Source organism: Carassius carassius, chromosome 46, assembly GCF_963082965.1.
Source record: "Carassius carassius chromosome 46, fCarCar2.1, whole genome shotgun sequence".
Lineage (NCBI taxonomy): Eukaryota > Metazoa > Chordata > Actinopteri > Cypriniformes > Cyprinidae > Carassius > Carassius carassius.
The window spans coordinates 23,275,737-23,297,796 of record NC_081800.1 but is presented as its reverse complement, the minus strand read 5'-3'; the positions used below and the strand labels follow the sequence as shown (position 1 = coordinate 23,297,796).

At 36.1% G+C, this 22,060-nt stretch overlaps 2 protein-coding genes and 1 long non-coding RNA gene across 3 annotated transcripts in view; 2 read left to right on the top strand and 1 right to left on the bottom strand.

Moving 5' to 3' along the window:
• The window catches only part of LOC132129665 (uncharacterized), a 128,113-nt gene extending 112,367 nt beyond the window's left edge, over positions 1 to 15,746 (top strand). Inside the window, exon 3 of the long non-coding RNA XR_009428558.1 lies at positions 15,664 to 15,746. This is a non-coding gene — a long non-coding RNA (uncharacterized LOC132129665). The remainder of the gene's footprint in view (positions 1 to 15,663) is intronic.
• On the top strand, positions 1,986 to 3,433 carry LOC132129271 (chemokine XC receptor 1-like). The gene has a single exon (XM_059540799.1). The coding sequence runs from the start codon at positions 2,095 to 2,097 to the stop codon at positions 3,076 to 3,078; it is 984 nt and encodes a 327-aa protein (XP_059396782.1). The 5' UTR covers positions 1,986 to 2,094; the 3' UTR covers positions 3,079 to 3,433.
• Positions 9,178 to 13,295, bottom strand: LOC132128963 (protein-glutamine gamma-glutamyltransferase K-like; the record flags this gene model as incomplete). The annotated part of the gene is made up of 12 exons (XM_059540376.1): positions 9,178 to 9,338; positions 9,543 to 9,679; positions 9,770 to 9,930; positions 10,093 to 10,377; positions 10,482 to 10,635; positions 10,726 to 10,918; positions 11,009 to 11,147; positions 11,235 to 11,412; positions 11,576 to 11,683; positions 12,443 to 12,561; positions 12,691 to 12,942; positions 13,073 to 13,295. Coding segments are annotated over 12 exons (2,097 nt in total), but the record flags the coding sequence as incomplete, so codon positions are not given.
• Positions 15,747 to 22,060: the final 6,314 nt, after the last annotated feature.

Below are 22,060 nucleotides of genomic sequence, written 5' to 3'. Positions count from 1 at the left end.
ATGTTGTTAATATTGGTCTATAAATGAAAAGCTTAACGTACTATCCTGGAAATAAAGCTTTATGTCTTTAAATCCGTGCTGTATATGGTCAGTTATTTCTCTGAATAAATTCAGATTTCAGAATGAGCAGTTTGTAGTTTGTTATGTTGAGGTCATGTCTGTCTGATGTTTATCATGTTCATGATGCTCACTACTGTAATGAACGTAGCTTTTTAATAAGTAGGGGAAATTCGCGACCTTTAAAAAAATAACCATTTACATGCCTAGGGTGTTTGCATTGTAATAATGTACAGAGATACTTCATATTTATAAACGCTGACTTGTTAGGTGATGTTTTCTCATTTAAATCATACAATTTCCTATTAATTCAATGGAACATTTACGCACACTAGGGATTACCAATATGGCGGTGCGGCGGCTTCACTTTAATGACGTCATGAGCAATCCAGTTCTATATTATAGATCAGTGGACAAATCACATTACCCTATTGATTTGTTAAAGGAACACTCCATTTTTTATTTTTTATTTTTTGGAAATAGCCTCATTTTACAACTCCCCCTTTACCATTTTCGAATCCATTCAGGCGATCTCCGGGTCTGGCGGTATAGCACCTTTGGCTTAGTTTAGCTTAGCAAAGATCATCGAATCTGATTAGACCGTTAGCATCTTGCTCAAAAATGATCGTAGGGTTTCAATATTTTTCCTATTTAAAACTTGACTCTACTGTAGTTATGGTATTGCCCTAATGTGGGACATTTTTAGCATTAGCATGTGACCTATTGCGATGTGTAACCAAAACATTAAAACCACAACTAATACCATTTTAAAAACCCCAGGATGTGTCCCCAGCTTTGGTAACCCAGAGTTACAAACACAAAACCTTAAGTGTCCCACATTATAATGCAGTGTCCCACTTTAGGGCAATTCTACATCATGTACTAAGACTAATGGAAAATGGAAAATTAAGATTTAGGCCGATATGGCTAGGAACTCATTCCAGCTTAATAATCAAGGAACTTTGCTTCTGTACCATGGGTGCAGCAGGCTCAGTTATATTACGCAGCCCCTGGAAATAGTCCCTAGCAACTCTGCCATTGCTGCAACTACACAAACTAGCTGGGGATTCCCCAGGAGATTCCCCCCTTTCATGTAAAGAGCTCTGAGTACCCAGAAAAGCTGCTATATAAATGAAACAAATTATTATTAGTAGTAGTAGTAGTAGTATTTTGTCGCTGTTTATTTCCTATAAAATGTGTTCAGTATGGCAGCTACTAAAACAGGAAAATTACGCCTCTAATTTCAAAGTGAAGGCTTATAATAGATCCTACTCTTTAAAGCGCTATTTTATTTCCTTCTTGGACAACCATCCAATCACAATCTTCAAAAAACTATATAGCTAGCAACGGGGTCAGCCCCGCCTCCTCACTAAGATAAAAGTCAATGACATCGAATTAATCAAGCATAAAAAACGAAGATAAAAGTTAAGGTATTTTCTTTGCTCACAGTTGCTCTCAGATTGGTCCACCACACACCATTGATATAAACAGTAGATACATACAGGTGCTTTTTTTGTTTTTAATTTACATTATCTCAAAATGTTGAATACTTTCTCAAAGATCAATCAAAAAAAGATTTACAAAACACAAATGTTAATCATCATGTGTACATGTACGTAGGTGTGTTGAAAAAAAAGAGGAAGAACAATCTCCTCTTCAAGTATATAAATAGTGAAAACACACACCTCTACCACATCTCGGATCAGCTGTCTGTTCAACAAGAAGGTCAGCTCAAAAAGCTTTATATATTTCATATCAGACTAGTTTGATTCTGAAGAGAGTTTATTGTCTTGCAAACTGACAGAGGAAAGAGCAACAGGTAAGAACTAAATGTTTAGTGAACTAATTTGGTGTATTTACACTGGAATAAATGTAGATAAATTAATTTAACTTTTTTTTCTCTCTCTCTTGTTTTGTCTTACTGAAAAGGCACATTTTATTGATGTTTGAGTTGATTCTCCACATTAAACGTCAGTAGGCAATACAGAAACAAACCAGATCTGCTCTGACTGAAATAGTTTGCTGTTGCGGAACAACATGACTAATGAGACTGCACCATATGAATATAGCCAAGTCTATGAAAATGAGATGTGTCACAAAGAGGACGTGGTGAAAGTCGGATCCTTTGTTATTCCAATCTTTTTCACAGCAGTGGTTGTGTTGAGCTGCATCGGTAACATTCTCGTTCTGGTCATCCTTGCACTGTACGAGAGCCTCAGATCCCTGACCAACGTCTTCATCCTTAATGTAGCTCTGTCAGATCTTCTGTTCACTTTTGGACTTCCATTTTGGGCCTCGTACTACATCTGGGGTTGGACATTTGGAGACGTTGGCTGTAAAGCTGTGAAGTTTCTGTTCTACCTCGGCTTTTACAGCAGCGTGTTGTTCTTGACTCTAATGACCGTTCAGCGTTACATGGCAGTGGTTCATCCTCTGTCTGACTGGGAGAGATGCAGAGTCCTTTCAGTCTCTCCTTTTATTGTTTGGATCCTGAGTGGAATTGTTGCACTGCTTAGTTCACTTCAAAGCGAAGTCTTGATAGACTCTGACAACATGTACTGTGAATATGGCAGTGATAAGTGGAAATATGGCATTGTTTATTTTCAAAATGCTTTTTTCCTCTTTGCATTTGTAATCATGGGTTATTGCTATGGCAGAATGCTTCAGACAATCACAAAATCACGGACTAATAAGAGACACAAGACTGTTAGACTAATATTCTGCATTGCACTAGTGTTTTTTATTGGTTGGGCTCCATATAACATTGTCATGTTCCTAAAATCTTTGAATGTCCATCCATTCACAGACTGTGACGTGAGCACTAGACTAGATTATGCATATTATGGTTCCCGAATGTTAGCTTTTACACACTGTTGCTTGAACCCTGTGTTTTACGTTTTTGTTGGAGTAAAGTTCAGGAATCATCTAAAAATGATTCTGGAGAAGATATGTAAAAAAAAAAAACTCAATTCCAGTCAAACCAGATTGGCAAAAAATCAATCGCAGGGTTCAATGTATTAACAGAAAACTCAAGTACTTTTACTGATTGCAATGAACTGCAATGAACTAATTTTAAAATACAGTGTGTATCATATAGAGATGCTGCTGCTGCTATTTTATTATAATTATTATTCATATGATGAAGCTGATTATTTGTTATAACTTTTTTTGCGCCATTGCAAAGCTTCTGCCAATATATACAACTGTTAGAGCTGCATGATTAAAATGTAAATAAATAAAGTGCCACTTTACAGGATAATTCCTCTCTCTATCAAGCAGCAAAAACATTCAGTTGTGAGAAAATTTTGTTCTAAATTATAACCAGTGTTCTTACTCTTTGTGGTTGAAGTTCTCATTATTTTGTAATTAAAAATATAACTGAGTTATAACTCCAGTTTATGCAGCTACACCCTCTTAAAAACAAAGGTTATTTTTGGCATCTATGGTTCCATGAAGAACCTTTAACCTTTCCATTGCATAAAAGGTATTTTATAGTGAAAAAAGTTTATTGAAATATTCTTCAAACTTGGAAAAAATTCTTGTTCGCTCTTCAATGGCATTTGCTCTTGCTCCAAAATCTTATAGAGGGCGCAACAGGATAATAAATGTTTGAAGGACTTCCACATTTACGCACCGTTTCCAAACAGTTAAAATGACACATAAATGTATACTCTGAAAGGTCCACAAGACGTGTGGTTATATTACTGGATGCTCTAAATTGAACGGGAGAACACACATTCTAAACAGCTTATTGTACAGGTAAGTTAAATGCAGTTCTAATCTAATGCGGTGCTGCACTGTAACGCACACACAAAGAGTACAGACAGTATAACTCGTATGTCATGTGCAGATCACTCGCTCACAGAATCATTCAGCGCGGAAATGTACTGTCAACGCTGTTTTGTGATTTCTCAATAAAATAGCCTAGAAACTAAAAAGTTCAAGCATATGTTTGTTAATAACTAAATCCCACAGCGTCACTTCTACTAGAGAGACACTAGGCCATGTAGAAATAATTCACACACGCAATCTGGTGTTTTTCACAGCTCCAGACGTATTTGTTCATTAATGATGACAACAGCGACTAGTCGACTTCAACTTGACTTGGTTTGTAACTTTAATTAAGTTACAAACCAAGTGACAATGATTTTGATAGTAAAATTCGTTGCTGTTTAGCCTACTGGAAAATGTGAGCACAAGTGACTCTCTTATGAAGCTAAGAAGAGAATACTAACATTTAAAAGCAAAAGCATTCAGTTGAAAATCATGTTCTAAATTATAACCAGTGTTCTTCTTCCTTTTGTGTTTGCTGAAGTTTTAATTTTTGCATATAAAAAAATAACTTAAAGTACGTAATGAAAGAACCCCACCTACAAATGTGTTGTCAGAGAAGAATTCAATCAGAGAAGAGCAGACACAATTTATGTTATTTGGGATTTTTGCTCATGAGAAAACAGGTGCCTGGACTGTCATTACAACATAGTTAAAGTAGAGCAGTTATGTCAAGTGTAAAGACCACAAAGCCACTTCAGCTTCCTCTGTGAAAAGAGTCTGAGGGATGATTTGCTTATTCACAGCACTCACTATGCTTTTTTAATACATTGACTTGACACGTTCGTATAACTTACAGTTATTGTAGTTGGTTGATCTATTAACATAGTTCATGAAACTGCAGTTAATTTGGTCGTCTGCATTGGTCAGTTTATGTGCTTTTCTAATCATCACTGTGCTCTACAAGGTCAGTATCATCAAGAATTCATGTATATATTCATTTGGTTAAGGCAAGTTTACACCAAACATTAATAATGAACAATACTGCACAACATGAAGAAGGTCGTTATTCTGTCCAAGGGCGTAGATTTGGTTAGAACATTGGGGGGGTTGAACGTTGTATGCTGCCCGTTATTTTTTTCAAAATAATTGTTTTTGGATTCAAAAGTATTGTTATTGGATAATCTATTTCTTCCTATCTATCTATCTATCTATCTATCTGGCAACATGCTTTAACTGATTACAACATATACAAATATGAAAGAGACAACATTTAGACATTTATTTTAAGATTTTTACATTCCACCTTAATGCATTTTAATTTTTTTTAAAGGGAAACACATCTTTAAAACATTAAAGGCATTAATGTATAGCCTAACTTTACAAAGCTGCTGTTTTTCTATACTGTTTCCTATTTTATTTTATTGATTGAATGGCATCTTCTTTACCTGATCACCTGCTCCTCCTCTCCCTCTGCTGACTTTTCTACCCTGCAGCTATATTTACCTCGAATCTGTTATAAAAACATGTTGAGAGATTATACACCTCATAACGTTATGAAATTTTTGTATAATCATCATTCATAAAATTCTAACATAGTAGAAGAGATTATCAAAAGAAAGAAATTAAGTATTGAAACCGCCAGTAGGCGGCAGTGTCTCACTGTTTTAATGAGTTAGCCACTTAAATCGTTAATTCATCCAATTCGTTCAAAAGTCAGATTAATTTAGTAAGAAAACAAACACCGATATGAATACTTTTGTCGTTGATAACTACAGACACTATTTAAAATATATACTAGCAAAACAGACAGCTGCTTTGGTAACTTGTTATACTGATAGTTATAGCTAAATACATTGCAATGGATTTAGCTAAAATATATATGGTGTGTACTTACTATTACACAATATTCTCATACCTCATTCTCAGTACATGCTTTATTTTTTTTTGCATCCCTCTCTGACCAGCAGTTAAATATAGTCCGCTGTGCAGCGCTTCTCTTCATTTTTGGCGTTAACATTAACCGTGTGCTCTCCCATTCAAACACCACTCGCTTGTTTTGGTGAAAGTGCGACTCATTGGTTGGGCGTTACCAATCGGTTCAATGGAGGGGGAGTATTTTTTGTCTGATTTATTATGACATACTCATATTTGATTAGGAACAAAATAATTTTTACAAAATAAATGAATTCTATTTTTTCGTATTATATTTTTCATTTGATCTACTGTGATTTTCATATTGAAATATTGGGGGGGTTGTAACTGATGGATTTGAATATTGAGGGGGTTACCTCCCCCCCATCCCCCCCTTAAACTACGCCCCTGATTCTGTCCCAAACACGTAGTAGCCTACAGTAAAGTGGATAACCTATACTGCAACACCCCATCAGTTGTATTCAATTCTGTATTGCCACCTGTTGGCACAGTTATGTAATGTACAGAACAGCTTTTGTTATGTCCAGGATCACGAGAAAATTAAAGGGATACAGTTCACCAAAATAAATATATATATAAAAACACACACACACACACACACACACACACACACACACACACACACACACACACACACACACATATATATATTTCTCACCATTTTGGAGAGTATCCACTGAGCACAAACAGCTGCACCACAAAACAGGAAAGAAAAAAAAGAGAAAGATTTAATAATCCATGGCCTCAGAATCCAACTCTTTAACAGTGTAAATACATCAGAATGCACGAAACAGCATTAGACATTCCCTGTGATGGGCTGTGATGGCCCAAAAAAAGCTTGAGATTTTTCAAAGTTGTAAATAAAAAAGTATAAGAAAATACAGTTTCAGCTTTTCTACTTCAGAATTTCCCACATTTAATTCAGTTTGTACCACACGTTTCTTTGTAATTGTTAGTCAAATTTGCAAGCAATTTCTGAGTAATAATTATTTCAATTTTTTTTCTGTATAAAAATCCTTTCACATAATAAAGATTACTATGTTTGACAAGAAAATACTATTTAAGTCTTTCTAAAAAAACATCATCAACAACAACACACATACACATTTTGTGCTTAAATCAAAGTGTAATTTCAGAAAATTACAAGCAAATTCTAAGTGAAAATTATTTCAAAATTTTTATTTTTATATTTTCCCTCCATTGCACAAAGAGCAAAGAACTGAACCTGGACAAATCTGATCTGGCCAGTTTGTGACTCCAGAAGCAAAATGAGCAATGAGAATTCAATTGACATGAAGTATGCCTAAAACTATAGTAACCTGTTGTGTCGCAAAGAGGAGTTGGTGAAATTCGGATTCATTGCATTCCCACTTTTTTCATGTTTGTGTTGAGCTGCATCTGTAACATGCTTATTCTGGTTTTCATGGTGCTCTACAAAAGCCTGAAATCCCAAGCCATGAGTTTTTCCTCAGTTACTCATATGAATTACTAATGATTATTAGATATGTGAATAAATGATTATAAAAGGACAAAGGAAACCATAAAAATAAAAAACAACACACAATTTGCACGTGAGGATCTAAGGATCCTTCACAGGCATTACTTGCTGGTGGTTTTACATCCATAATATTATAAATTGACAGTTTATTGCTGGTCTGTCATTTTACACTGTTGTCATTTTTAAATATTTCATATTATTTTAAGTAGAAAAAGGTAGAATTTCATAGATATTGTTTGTTGTTCATTTTTAAAATATATATGAACTTAATAAATGACATAGACTATTTATTTAGCAAAATCCTGTCATTTTAATAACTATTACATAAAACTATATTTAAAAAAATGCTTCTCCAATTAAGCTCAGTGAGTTCTCTTTTGTTTTCAAGTTGACATTCATTTAAAAAGAGGTTTCATAATGAGGCTAGTTTCTTTGTTCACCCCCATGAATTAAATGTTTTATTGGTTTGTTTTACTTGATTTTTGAATATGTGTTACTGAGCTGAATGTGGACTAGTATAGATTTTAAAATGTGCTTAAATGACACTTCACTGTGAATATATTGACTTGAATGCCTTTTTTTTAGTGTTCTGATTCTATTTTATATATTTTTGTTTATTTTTTTGATGATTCACTTTGTATACATATATATATATATATATATATATATATATATATATATATATATATATATATATAAAATTTACAATTATTCTTTAAAAAGTTCCCTTAAAATAAACAATATATAATTTTTTAATAAAACATGATGTGAGCTTAATGGGAACAGGGGTGTGCTTAAAAGGTATAAATAAGTCACCAGGGAAAATACTGATGAACTTCTTGTGTTCCCTGCCCCAGTCCTTAAGACTGTATATGGTTTCTGTTTTCTGTGTCTCAGTTTTTCCTACACTCCAATTTCTGCTGTGGGTTCCCGATCAGCCTGTTCCGTCGTGGTGCTCTTCTGTTCCACCATGGTGGGCTCCTTCTCCTCCGGAGTGTGGGGGATTGAATTTGTTTTATTAAATGTGGGGAGGACTCATCCCCCATATCCCCCTGTATTCTATGCTCATGCATCCATATAACCCCTCACCCCAAATCCAGTATTTAAGGTTTGTTCCTATATTTCACTTATAGTAAACAGTGCCTGCTAAAGTTTTTCATCTTAAGCATCTCTGGCCTCTTTTAAAATGACCTGTTTACTAAGGCATGGTGTATTTTTCTTTATCACTGTCCCAGTAAAATAAGTAAAAAAATACAGTACAAAAATGAGAAAAATTGTATAATTTTTTTGTACTTATTTTTCTGTTATTGCCAACAGCAGCTGGGACAGTGATAGAGATTGCGATCGACAGGTTTTCGACCACTGGTCTATATTAATATTCTGAGGTTTTAGAAACAAGCAGTCTGCAAAAGTTTGGATAGTTGTGTATTAAATTCTATGTTATGGAAAGTATATAAGACAAGAATGTACTACCTCATTTTAATAGATCCATCTCAATATCACAAACTGAAACAGTTTAGTATGCTGGATTCTTTTTATTTATTTATTTTTTTTTATTTGAAGCTGAAGCTACACAGGACAGAATAACCAACACCATGATACAATTACTTGAGTTTTTAAATGAAAAAAAAAAAAACGGGTTAATGAATATTCAGAATTACATTTATAAGCTATCGAACTCATAAATGCCAATTTCCAAAAGACTACAAAAAAAAAAAAATCAGAAAAGATGAAAAGACAATATTGTCTTGCATAAAGCAGTAGTGCAATTGTCCTACATCATGATTAAATGCATTGTGAGACGTTTAAGGTTAACAACCTGAAAGTTAAGAGAAACTAACAGCTGTTATCTAACTCTGCAAATCATTTCAGTGTGAACGCTTTCTATTCACTGGAGCCATGACGTTTCGTTTTGTTTATTTGATTGGTTTAACAATGCTGTTTGACAGCAATGTTGGAGAATCCATGAACCTGAGTGAGCTGAGGAGAGTCCAATGAGACCAGAAGTTTCTGTGGGCCGTGACACGTGGGAATAAACTTCTCTGTCAGGCACACTGTGGAATTCCCTGCAATGTCACTGTGAAAGAAGGAAAGATGATTATATTACTATATATTTTTTATTATTATTTTATTTTAATTAAATAATTAAACAAACTGTTCAGCAAAAGATATTGAGTTTACCATTATGTTCAGCAATCATAATTTATATAATTAATTGAAAATTAAATAGAATTGTGCAAATATAATTCATTATTTTATTGAGCGATTAAATCAATTTTACCCATAGTTGACAACTCTGGCATGCTGCTGTCCAAGTCCCACAAAGCGGAATACAGAGTTCTTCAGGACACAAGGCAGTGGATTCTGGAAAGTGATTTTGACTGGCACTTCTTGACCCAAGACAGCATCACATACAGGCTGAGAAGAACCACATACAAGACACAATTTAACACTAAATAATTCCAACCAATCAAAAGATTAAACAGTTAAACCTAACTTTAAACTCACAGCGATAACAAGATCTGGTGTGCGCAGTCTGAAGTTGTACTGTGTGGCCAGAACCTGCTTCGTCTGAGCCACGTGTCCAAAGAGGTTGAGCATCAGTGAGGAGTGATCCACCAGGTGTTCCTTATACTCGTCATAACTCAGGGTCCATTCCAGAGGTTTGCCTATTATAGCAAAAATGACAAACACTGAATTAATACTCATGCTTTCATTACAAGTCTCTTTATCCATAAGCTGCATAATGCCAACTGGGTGGTATCATGTATGGCAACTCTTTATCACTTCTCAAATTCAGCTTTATCTTTTAAATCTTTATGATTTCTCACATTCAGAGGGCTTGAGCTCAATGCATGTCTGGTCTCTCTTCAGGAAGGTCTTCCTGACTCCGGTGTAGTACGTGGCTGCAGCCTGGCTGTAGAGGGTGACGCTACGAGGTGAGCTGCATTTGTTTTTAAGATTGATGTAAAGCAAGGCATCCTTGCCCACACATAGTCCATCCTCTTTCAGGCTGACTTCACAGACAACATCCTCAGGACAGGGCAGTGGGTATGTGCATCTTCTCAAGCCATGACGAAGGGCTGTTTCCAAAGCAGTGCTCTTCTCAGAAGAACCTGATCAATAAAAGATACCAAAGTTCATTATTTCCATAAGCACCATGGTTCAAAGTATTGAGGGCTGAAGCAGATGTTTTAAGTGAAATGCTTGTGGGTTTTACCAAATGGGTGTTTGTAGAAATTTGTGATGTCTACACGTTGATCTGAGCCGACGGCCTTGGTACTGATGCAGTGACCTACTACATCCTTCTCAATATGAACAACACCAAAGGTCCCGTCACATCTCCGCTGCCAGTAAACCTTATCATTGTTCACCTAGAGACACAACAGGAATCATAAGTCATATGTCATTATAATAACTTTATGTAAACTGTATGCAATGGTACATTAAAGGAAATAACGCACTTCTGCGAAAAGGAAGGGCACATCATGCTTCAGGAAGACCTGCCCGCTGCGGATCGCAGCAACAGAGGTGGGGCCGCAGCGGAAGAAGCCCTGGCCGGTCAGTTGAGGAGTGGAATCAACCACCTGCCAACCTCCAAAACCAGATGGCAGGTCTGGCCGAGTCATCCAGGCCTCATTCCACACATGGTAGTTCCTACATGGAAGAGAAGAAGAAAGATCTAGAAACACTTCATGGACATTCAGAGGAACTCTTGGTGACATTATAAATGGTAATGATACTTACCAGATTGGATCACGGTTCATGTGATCGATCAGCTGAAATTTCTCATCCAAGTAGACATCAGTTGACAAATGAACATCAGTGTCATGAGCAGAACAGAAGTTTGAAACTGGACGAGCAGGAATACCCAAACATCTCAACACTAAGAGAAAGAGAAGAACAACAAAATAAATACATCTGTAATCACTTTCTCAAAACTTCTCCTTGTCCAGTCTCCAGGAACTCTTACGTGTGTTGGTGACTCCAGCAAAGGCCAAGCTCTGTCCATACTTGACTGGCGTTCCTCCACGTTTGTAGAACTGTTTCAGGATGGCACTGCTGCTGCACCAGGATGTAGGAGCAGTTCCATCTCCATAGCAGTGTGACCAGTTACCCACCAGCACACCACAGCCTTTGTTGGCAATAACCTGATAAGGAGAGATGATTTAAACTAATTTATTTTGAATGCAATAAACTTTGTGAAGAAATACCAAATTCAGAAGATAACCCTAACCCTAACCCTAATCTGAACATTTTGAGGGCTCTCCAACATGAAATCAGGGTGTTGATAAGAAGGAAATGAAGACTCACCATGTCAGAAACCACTCTGGAAATGTTAATGGGGCTTCCCCACCCTGAGCAAGGTGTACAGCTCTTCTCCAACACATACATACACGCAGACAAGATTCCCTTCTCAAACTAAGAATCAGACAGCAGAGTAAAGAAATTAGAGATTGTGCATAAAAATTCTGTAGAATTATGTCTCAGATGTGATTAGAAATGGAATCGGTTCAAGCAATAGGTTCCAGCATTTTTAATGTACACCCTTGTTACTTATAGGCAGGGGTGCACTTAAGTGTTATTCAGTCTGGTCCTCATAAGAGCACCTGGAGATTTGGTTTGGTTCTCACAATGCACACAGTGTGACCCATTAAACAAAACCTATTAAAAAATAAATAAATAATAATGATAATAAACTAATAATAGCGATAATAATCTTACTGACCTTTATTTATTTAGTTTTTTAAAATGAGACAAAAAATGTGATAATATATTTTAAAACAAATAAGGACTATTAAATAAAAATACAATTATTTTATCTTCAACTTAAAAATTAAATACTAATATTTCCTTTTTAAATATATAGTGCTGCCGAGGCGTAAGTTTAATATACATTGTTACAGTTTGTCGATCTAAAATGGTTGTTGTGCAATAACAGCTGTCAAACATTTCTGTACGCAAATGAGCGGTCTGAACTTAATTACAATTTTTTTGGTCGCACATGCGCACTTGCTTATAACTAAGATTTCCTAGAAAAAGAACAGTTTTGTAATTTCTAACATTTTCCAGTGACTCCAAACTCCCACTGAAGTCAGTGGATTCACAGCATCTCTCTGATATACACACGAGTTAATGGTAGACACTTTTGTAATACATGAGTGAAAGTTTGGCTCTTACTTGACCAAAGTTCCATGTTTTGCAGCCAATCTGCTGCTTAGTTCCGTAGTAGATTCTGCCCATGTCATTCAGCACATACTCAGCTCTCTCCGCCTCATCACTCAGGTGCACACAGTCATCTGATAAAGAGAACATTTGCTTTAAATGGAAAAGCTTCATGGAGTGTTAATATTGTTTTCTTGTATCATTCTATTACATTTTCATATTTAGGTTTCAGTTGTTGTTTTAAAGTATAATCAAACACGTACCTTTACACCAGGGGTTGAACAGCATGTAAATGTCATTTTCAGGAACATAAGGTAAAGTGAATCTGCCTCCTGGACAGTGTGTCACGACACTGAGCTGGTATCGTCCAACGCAAGCAGTCGGAACAGAGTGCACACACAGTTTGATTCGGTTTTGGCCTCGTTCCACAATCTTTGCCCCCCAGCAGTCTTTCTTGAATTCTTCCACAATTGGAACGATCACATAAGTGCCATCCCGGATGGATGGGATATGACCTGTTAAACATACAAAACAACAAGAGATTCCAGTGACGGTAGAAATGCTGGTTCAGCTCCTCACATGTTCCTCCTCTACATATATAGATACAGTATATCATCTGTTGTCTTGAATCATTTAAAAACTAACCTAGTTTGAGCTCCAGGTGAAGCTTGTCACAACTGGGATTGAAAGGACGGCACAGATCAACCCACATGTTGAAACACTGTCCTCTGCGGACGATGAGATGGTCATCAAGGAAACAATGTGTGTGATGCTCCTGACGATTCAGTCCGGTCCTGCATTTGAGAAGGTCGACTTTACTCACCCGGAGGACAGCATCTGAGAAAAAATAAAAGCAGAACACAGGTAATTAGTTACCAAAAAAAATCATTAATTTAGTTATTATGAGAAAGAATAACACATTTCCTATTTCAAGACGGATAAAGAAAACAAAAAAAAAGTCTAACCATCGACTCCACAGACTCGCTTGCTTGTACAGTCATCCACACATTCCTTGATGATGACATCCTTTTTCTCATGACATGGAGTGACAAAACCGTAAGGATTAGAGTATGAAGTACCGCAAGGATAATCATATGAAGTACCACAAGGATAATCATATGAAGTAGCGCAAGGATAATCATATGAAGTACCGCAAGGAGTAGCATATGGAGTAGTGCATGGGCTAACACAAGGGTTAACATATGGGTAGGCATAAGGGGTAGTGCATGGGTCAATGCAAGGGTTAACATATGGGTAATGATAAGGGGTAGTGCATGGGTTAACGCGAGGGTTGGTGTGAACCGGTGTGTAGTGTGCTGCTTTCCTGCAGTTGTACTCCTGCAGTTTAATGGCTGGGAAACGGCCAACGCTGCAGAGGTTTTTGTATGGGTTGTATACAAAAGGCATGCTGGGCAAAAAAGAAAGAAATGAGAGTCATGAGTGTGATCTGTAATTGGTCAGTAGATGGTTAATAATTCATAAATTGGGTCTCTTTGTTCTTAGAAATCAGATCTCCAGTTCTTTTTAAGCTGTAATCACTAGACAGCAAAAAACATATCCTTACATGAAACATTAGGCTGTTCCCAAAAATTTTTACTATATAAACTTACACAATCATACCAATACAATCATTTTGTAACCAACTCTCGATCCACAAAACAGCCTATGAATTCTAGATGTCAGCTTTCTAATAGAAATGAATAATTTGATAAAGTTTCAAACAATGTCTGAGATGATTACTTACATGGATGTTGTCCTTGTCTGTTCAAGAGAAACTGAACTGAAAACTGCTGCAGAAAGTGAACAGTAAGTCCTGCTTTAACCAGCTTGTGGCTCGTTCTGTAGTTTGTTTCTACAGCAGACGTGATATTTATACGACATCTCCATCTCCACCCCATCCACAGCTCATAGCTGAAGTGTGAATAGTTGTCCTCTTAAGAAAGCCATTAAAGGATTCTGAGTCATATTCATTTTAATTGTTTCTTTTGTAGAATTAATGGGACAAATTAACATCTTAGTTGTTCTGAACATTCATTTTAGACTAACATAACCAGAGAATAGAACTCATTAAAATCAGCGTGACACTGCAGTAATAAAACTTGTGTATGTATATGTATATATATATATATATATACAGTACAGACCAAAGGTTTGGACAAACCTTCTCATTCAAAGAGTTTTCTTTATTTTCATGACTATGAAAATTGTAGATTCACACTGAAGGCATCAAAACTATGAATTAACACATGTAGAATTATATATGGAATTATATACATAACAAAAAAGTGTGAAACAACTGAAAATATGTCATATTGTAGGTTCTTCAAAGTAGCCACCTTTTGCTTTGATTACTGCTTTGCACACTCTTGGCATTCTCTTGATGAGCTTCAAGAGGTAGTCACCTGAAATGGTCTTCCAACAGTCTTGAAGGAGTTCCCCGAGAGATGCTTAGCACTTGTTGGCCCTTTTGCCTTCAGTCCGCGGTCCAGCTCACCCCTAAACCATCTCGATTGGGTTCAGGTCCGGTGACTGTGGAGGCCAGGTCATCTGGCGCAGCACCCCATCACTCTCCTTCTTGCTCAAATAGCCCTTGATGCCTTCAGTGTGACTCTACAATTTTCATAGTCATGAAAATAAAGAAAACTCTTTGAATGAGAAGGTGTGTCCAAACTTTTGGTCTGTACTGTATATATAAATAAATAAATTCTTAATGTGTATGTTGAATTGTAATTATTGCTGTATACATTAACATTCTCTCAGAGACCTAGATATCAGAAACATTCTATAAGCAACATGTGTCTATATATTTCTTAATGACTCTGTTTGTTAATCTTTTTATATTAAGAGAGCAGAGAGCAGCACAATGATTTATGCATTTCATGCAAAGCAGAATTTTTTTACGTACATTTGAAGGAATTAATCTCTGTTCAACGAAGAGATTAGATAAGAGATTTTAAGGCAAAATTAGGTCTGATACATACAGTAATATTGCATTATTAAATTACATTAAATTGCAGTATTGATAGGAGTCCATTACTGTTAATTCTACATTTATTCTCATGATTGTCAGAACAAGGATGACTCTTTGATATATGACTGTTAGTCAGTTATTAAATAGAATGACTCATAAAATTGGAAAGCAGAGAAAATGAGTATGAAAATTCTCATGCTAGAGAATGTATTTATTTAATTTTCATGTTTTATTCTTTAATTTCCTTTTTCCTTTTCCCTGACAGAAGATAAAATGTTGCTTCAGGCCGTGTGAATAAAACAGCGTCCCCATGCAGTGATGTTGGAAGAGATGTCTATCTGACAAGAGCAAGTGGAAGCACGGAATCTGATTTCATAACTTCAAATCATTATGCACCTTTGGATTTATCAACTATATTATAAAAAAAGCATTTTCAAGTATGTCATGATTTTATTTTATTTTTTCTGAGACAATATAATTGTTCACTATCCCCAACCTGAACCTTATCCTCCACCCAGAATGCGTATGAGAAAATAAGTAAAAAAAGCCTTTAATATGACCAATTAAATGAACCAATGCATGCATAATTCAACAGTTCATCACATTATTAAAAGAATATTGACTCTACAAAGGCTTTAGCAAATTGATATAACATAACTACAGTGTGTCTAGTATTTTTTTTCAAACTTGACAGAAAACAATGAAAAGGACAATATTCATTCATTCAGTATTCATTCAGTCTGACCGTCCATCCATCCATCATTCTATCCATCCTTTAATCCAGTTCAAAATCAATCCATGTCAAAATGGATTTACTTAAAATGTCTTTGTGTGAAATATTTTTAGTTCATATCTTCCTGACAATTATCTTTTGCAACTCAAACTTCAAGAGAAAATTAAGAAAATTCAAGCGATTCAAGTTCATGTGCCATTGTTCATGGGAATAAATTTCATAATCAGTGTGGTCAGCCTTGAAATGTCACTGAAAAACAGTATAACCATTACAATTACAATGTAACACGTGCATCTCCCATTCCATTGTGTTTATCAAACTATAATAGTTTACTTAGTTATAAGTCAGTCAGTGAAATCAATGCAATACAGGTATGTGATAGTGTGACACAGTTGATGAAGATGTTGGACGGAAACCCAAATGGTGGAGATGCAAAACTCTCAAGAATGAGCTCAATGAGCTTTCAGCATTGTGCTTTTGAAAAACAGGGTTGCTCTGATATGGCTGTCTACTGTAAGGCATTTTATAATCTCCAAAATAATCTGTATTATGTATTACAGACAACTAGTATAATGCTCTAGTCTAGTGCAGACCAAGTCCATCAATACAGAAATATCCAAGACAGTAGGAACCACACATGAAGTGTTGATGGTCAGTGGATTTGTCTTGGAAAAGGAAAACATGTATTTGGAAAGGTTGGGGCATTTTCTCCTCTCTATTTTACTTAGCTACATCACAGAAACAACTAGACTTTTCATGTCATGATCTGTTGTCATTCTGAAACAATTCTCAGAGACTGAAATTAATTTATTTTTATGTGGAATTAAGTACTAAAAGTTTCTATCTTTGAATTTCAGGCTTCTTCAGTGCAGTATACATAATTACTTCTGGCTGCCAAATCTGTTATTTATGTTCAGTGTTTATCTGCTGTGTTTGGTGAGTGTATTTTTTCTTTAAACCTCCTCTCTGCCATAAATTCTATCTAGAGTGTTAGGAAGTGTTGTGTTGCTCTTGATTGCTTCTCTGTGGTCAACTTTACATTGACCGAATGTTAGGCTCACTATTTATTGCCCTGTCTTTCGTCTTGTGTTTGTCAGATTGTTGTTGCAGTCTCCCGTGTGCGTGCCTGGTCTTTTCATCCTTCATAGTTTCCTGTGTCACTAAATACCAATGATCGCTCACTCCTGTATCACCGTGGGATCTTCACCTCCATACTCACCTCTGGACCGCCCATCTCAGTCCCTGCGTCACGCTCTCCTGCTGTCTGTTTCTGGACCTGATCGCTGGCTACCGGAGGTCTACCCCGTATTCACTCTGTGACCTTGTTTACTCTCTGACGTTCTGTGTTATCTTATTTTATTAAACTTATTGAACTTGCATTTGCTTCCGTCCCTTATTGCCGTGACAGTCACCTACATCTTGGATGCCCTTGGGGTAAGCAGATAAACATTACATATTCATTTTGGTTGTACTGTCTCTTTAAGGTTTGTTGCCTATTACACAAAATAATAAATAAAGGCTAAAGTAGGCCAATGAAAGAGCCCAAGTAGGGATAATTGCAGGCTGGAGCAATGGGCGTGGAGAAAGGTCATGATTGGTCGACAAAGCTGTCTGTCAGGGTGTGGGAGTAGGATTAGGTCTGGGCTAGGGGTAGTTTCTGTTGTATGTTGTACTGATTCAACTTTCTACACGTCCATGGCTTAAGGCTGCAGCTATCCCTGTCTCGAAAGAATGGAAATATAAATATATTCCTGAAATATACTTTTAAATATATTGGTATATGATATTTGAGTTGAAAATATATTTTATGAGCTTCACAGTTATTCAACATATATTTAGTACATATTTAAAATACATCTTTTTTATGTTTGTTGTCGTATGGGAAACTTTGAATATTTTTGCATTTCAAAGCCACTAACCTAGCAATTATATTCCACATCTGTTAGGTATTTTTACTGTTTTCTCTCCATATTATGCCACATTTCTCAGGGTTAAGAAGTGTAATTATTCATGTCAGGATGTGTTTTCAACAACCTGTTAAACGTTCAAAGAACTGACTAACTAAATTAAGTTTAAACTTTGTTTAAACAAAAACGTACAAACCTTTTAAACACGAATCTATCTATACTGTAATACTCAACAGCCTAATTAGAACCATAGTGTTCTTGTATGATTTCATGATCATCTTTTAATCCACAAATTCATAGTACTGCAAGAAAAAAACTTTTATTGATGCAAAAGAGAGGACAGCTCATCAGTGCAGCTAAAAGGAGTAAATAAATCATTGAACACAACCACATATTGTTATTTGGTTAGGTTGACTAACAAAATGAAGCAGTTGAAGTTGTGAATGATTAGAATAGTTCAATCATTTATCTTAAATTATGTGCAACTACAATTTCATCACATAATTCCAAAATATTACCCCCATAAAAACAGTGTCTGCCATAAATCATAATAAAAGCAAGTTCCTAATATTAAATGCACCCTTTGGTTCACCCTTTACTATGGATTACATATCTAAAGTTCTCTTTTTTAACTCTGCAAATCAATCCATGTGAAAAGCATGCTGAAAGCTTTCTGCTCCTCCGCTTATTTGAGAGATTGTTCACTTTTCTTTGAGAGCAACGTCTGTGAATCCATGCACCTGAGTCAGCTGAGGACAATCAAGCGAAGCCAGAAGTTTGTAAGGGCCAGGACACTTAGGAATAAATCTATCGGCCAGGTTCACAGTGGCCAGGCTTGCAATGTCACTGAGAAATAGACGTTTAACTATATACCAGTCAAAATGAACAGTAGCAGGTTACATGTCCCTTTATTTTTTAAAGTTTAATAATGAGTTAATCACATTGATTTACTACCCATAGTTAATCGATCTGCAGTGCTTCAATCCCAGTCCCACGATACAGAAAACTGCATTCTTTAGCACACAGGGCAGTGGGTTCTGGAATGTGATTTTTACTGGCACTTCTTTACCCACCACACAGTTACAACCAGGCTAATAGGGAAAACCACAATCTGCATTAACACCATTCAGGTTATGAACAGTTATAAAACAAGACTAGGATTAAATCATCAACAGGGGAAGTATAACTTTCCAGTTATTCAAACTCACAGTAATAGCAAGATTTGGAATGCACATTCTGAAATTGAAGCTTTTGGCCACAATCTGTCACAACTCATCCAGCGACAGTGAGCATCATTGTTGAATGATCCCCAAGATGCTACTTATAATCTTCATATCGCAGGGCCCTAATCCAGAACTTTGGCTAAAATTGGACAAGAGATAAAAACTAAATACATACAAAATACTTTTGAATGCAGTGGTTAACATCCTCATCCCTACCATATCAAAACAATTGGTATTATGCTATTTGAATTTAGTCTATACTGAGTCTCTGCACTCTTAAAAAGAAAGGTTCTTTATTGGCATTGATGGTTCCATGAAGAAACTTTATAATCCATGCAATCTTTTCATTCAGCAAAGCGTTCTTTAGATTATTAAAATGTTCTGCGCACAAACAAAATGAGGCCTGGATGACTGGATGTATATATATATATATATATATATATACATCCAGTCATCCAGGCCTCATGGCTCACAGAGACCTGGCTGTGGAGGGCGACAGTATGAGGTGAGCTGCATTTGTTCTTGCCTTCCATCACCCTTCATGGTGATATCACAGACTACATCCTCAGTGCAGGGCAGTCGTATTTCCTGCAGCCATGATGAAGGGCAGTTTCAATAGCTTGACGCTCCTCCTCTGAACCTGATGGATGTGGGAAATGGAGGTAAGATTACAACTATTTAGAGTTAAGGAGTCTTTAAGTGATGTGTGTGACTTTTCACCTTCGGGGTGTTTGTAGTGGTGTGTGATATCAACACGTTTGTCTGAGCCGAAAGCCTTGGTGCTGATGCAGTGACCTACTGCATACGTGTCAACAGTGAATGCTCCAAAAGCTGTCCGCTGCCAGAAGACTATATCACTGTTCACCTAGAGCAATAATAGTTAATATATTACCACAAGGTGGTGTGTATGTGAGACAGAGAGAATTTGAGAAAAAGATCCAAGTTACATGAATAACTGCCTCAAAACCTACAGTATATGCTTAATGACTAAATTAAAAATCATTTTCATACCTCAGCAAAAATAAAGGGTGTGTCATATTTGAGGAAGACCTGCCCACTGCGGATCGCAGCAACAGCCCAGACTGGTTTCCTGAGGAGTGGAATCAACCACCTGCCAACCTCCAAAACCAGATGGCAGGGACCGAGTCATCCAGGCCTCATTCCACACATGGTAGTTCCTACATGGAAGAGAAGAAGATTAGAAGCATGATCTTTGTGAACAGATTCAAAATAGAGGAGACAGAGAAACTATGTTTGTACATTAGATAGCTTCCACCTGCCTGCAAATATTCCGGTAAGTTGTAACTAATTCATATAAGCAGGAAGAGGTCTTAAATCTGCTTAAACTATCTAATGCAGTGAAAAGCAGGATCACAAAGTCTTTATAATAATGCATACAAGAAAATGTTGCAATGCAGATTCATCACTTCATGCTTTTTCAGGAACACCGCATAGTTTAGATCAAAACTGCTAAAAAATATACATTCAGTGCACATACATTTTCTCACCAACAGGTGGTGCTCATCAAAGCAGTAATAAACTGTTTAGTAATAAACAGTAATAATTTATTAATTAATAACAGTTGTGCAAAAAAAATATTCATTTTTAAATATTCATAATAAGCAGTTTTAGAAACTGTTCTATTTTTGTACTTGTCCCATGACACTATGCTGATGTTACTGTACATAATGAAAGAGGTTTATACAAAACCTTATCAGATTGAATTATGGTTCAGGTTATCAATCAGATAATAGTTCTCATCAAGATAAATGTCTACTGTCATAGACACATCAGTGTCATTGTTTGTTACTGGATGAGCAGGAATGCTAAAGCACCTCAACACTACGAGAAAGAGAAGAATATAAGTGGATTACATCTCTTTCATAAAAACTTCTCCTTGTCCAGTCTGCAGGAACTCTTACGTGTGTTGGTGACTCCAGCAAAGGCCAAGCTCTGTCCATACTTGACTGGCGTTCAAGCAGTTGGAAGGGAGTGCACACACAGTTTGATTCGGTTTTGTACTCGTTCGACAATCTTGGCCTCCCAGCGACATTTCTTGAATTCGTCCACTAATGGAACAATCACCAGAGTGACATTGCAAATTGATGGAACATTCCCTGTGAAATAAAAACAACAAGAAATAACCAGGGTTATCATCATAAACTAAAACTATAAAAAACAAACAAACAATAAAAACTTGTGATTTAATCTAATGATCGATTAGCTCATATCACATCAAACCCTGCAATTTATTATTATTGTTATACTTTTTTCTCAAATTATTAATGTTAACAACATCAGCATTGTGTGACTATAAGTATAGTGTGTATTATAATGTAGATTTAAATTTCTGTACAGTCTCTAATTCTTACATCATTCGAATTTTATATTCAGAAATTCTTTTAAGCCAAAAAGCAAACTATGTTCCCTTCAAACTGGTTGTCTTGAAAATACACATCTTGTGTAATCAGATCCGTAATCTGTAATCAAAAACACATTTAAAACTAGAATATAATTTAATTTAATTCATATGTTTCATATAATCTTTCTTAATTATAATCCACATTCAAAATTATTTTTTGACATTTAATTATTCCATCTGCTGTGGGAATAGGCTATAATTAAACGATCCGCCACCTGCAGAATCCTCACATGCGATAGCCTAGTAGCAGGGACTTCTTAATGTTTACAGATGTGAAACCAAGAAAACTCCTTCTTTACACACCCAAAGATCTTTAAAAACGCAGACACACTGCAGGTGTGTAAACTATTAAATTCTGAGTTTCATAACTGTCACAT

Coding starts and splice junctions, on each gene's coding strand:
- LOC132129271 (XM_059540799.1), top strand. CDS start 2,095: ATGACTAATGAGACTGCACCATATGAATATAGCCAAGTCTATGAAAAT.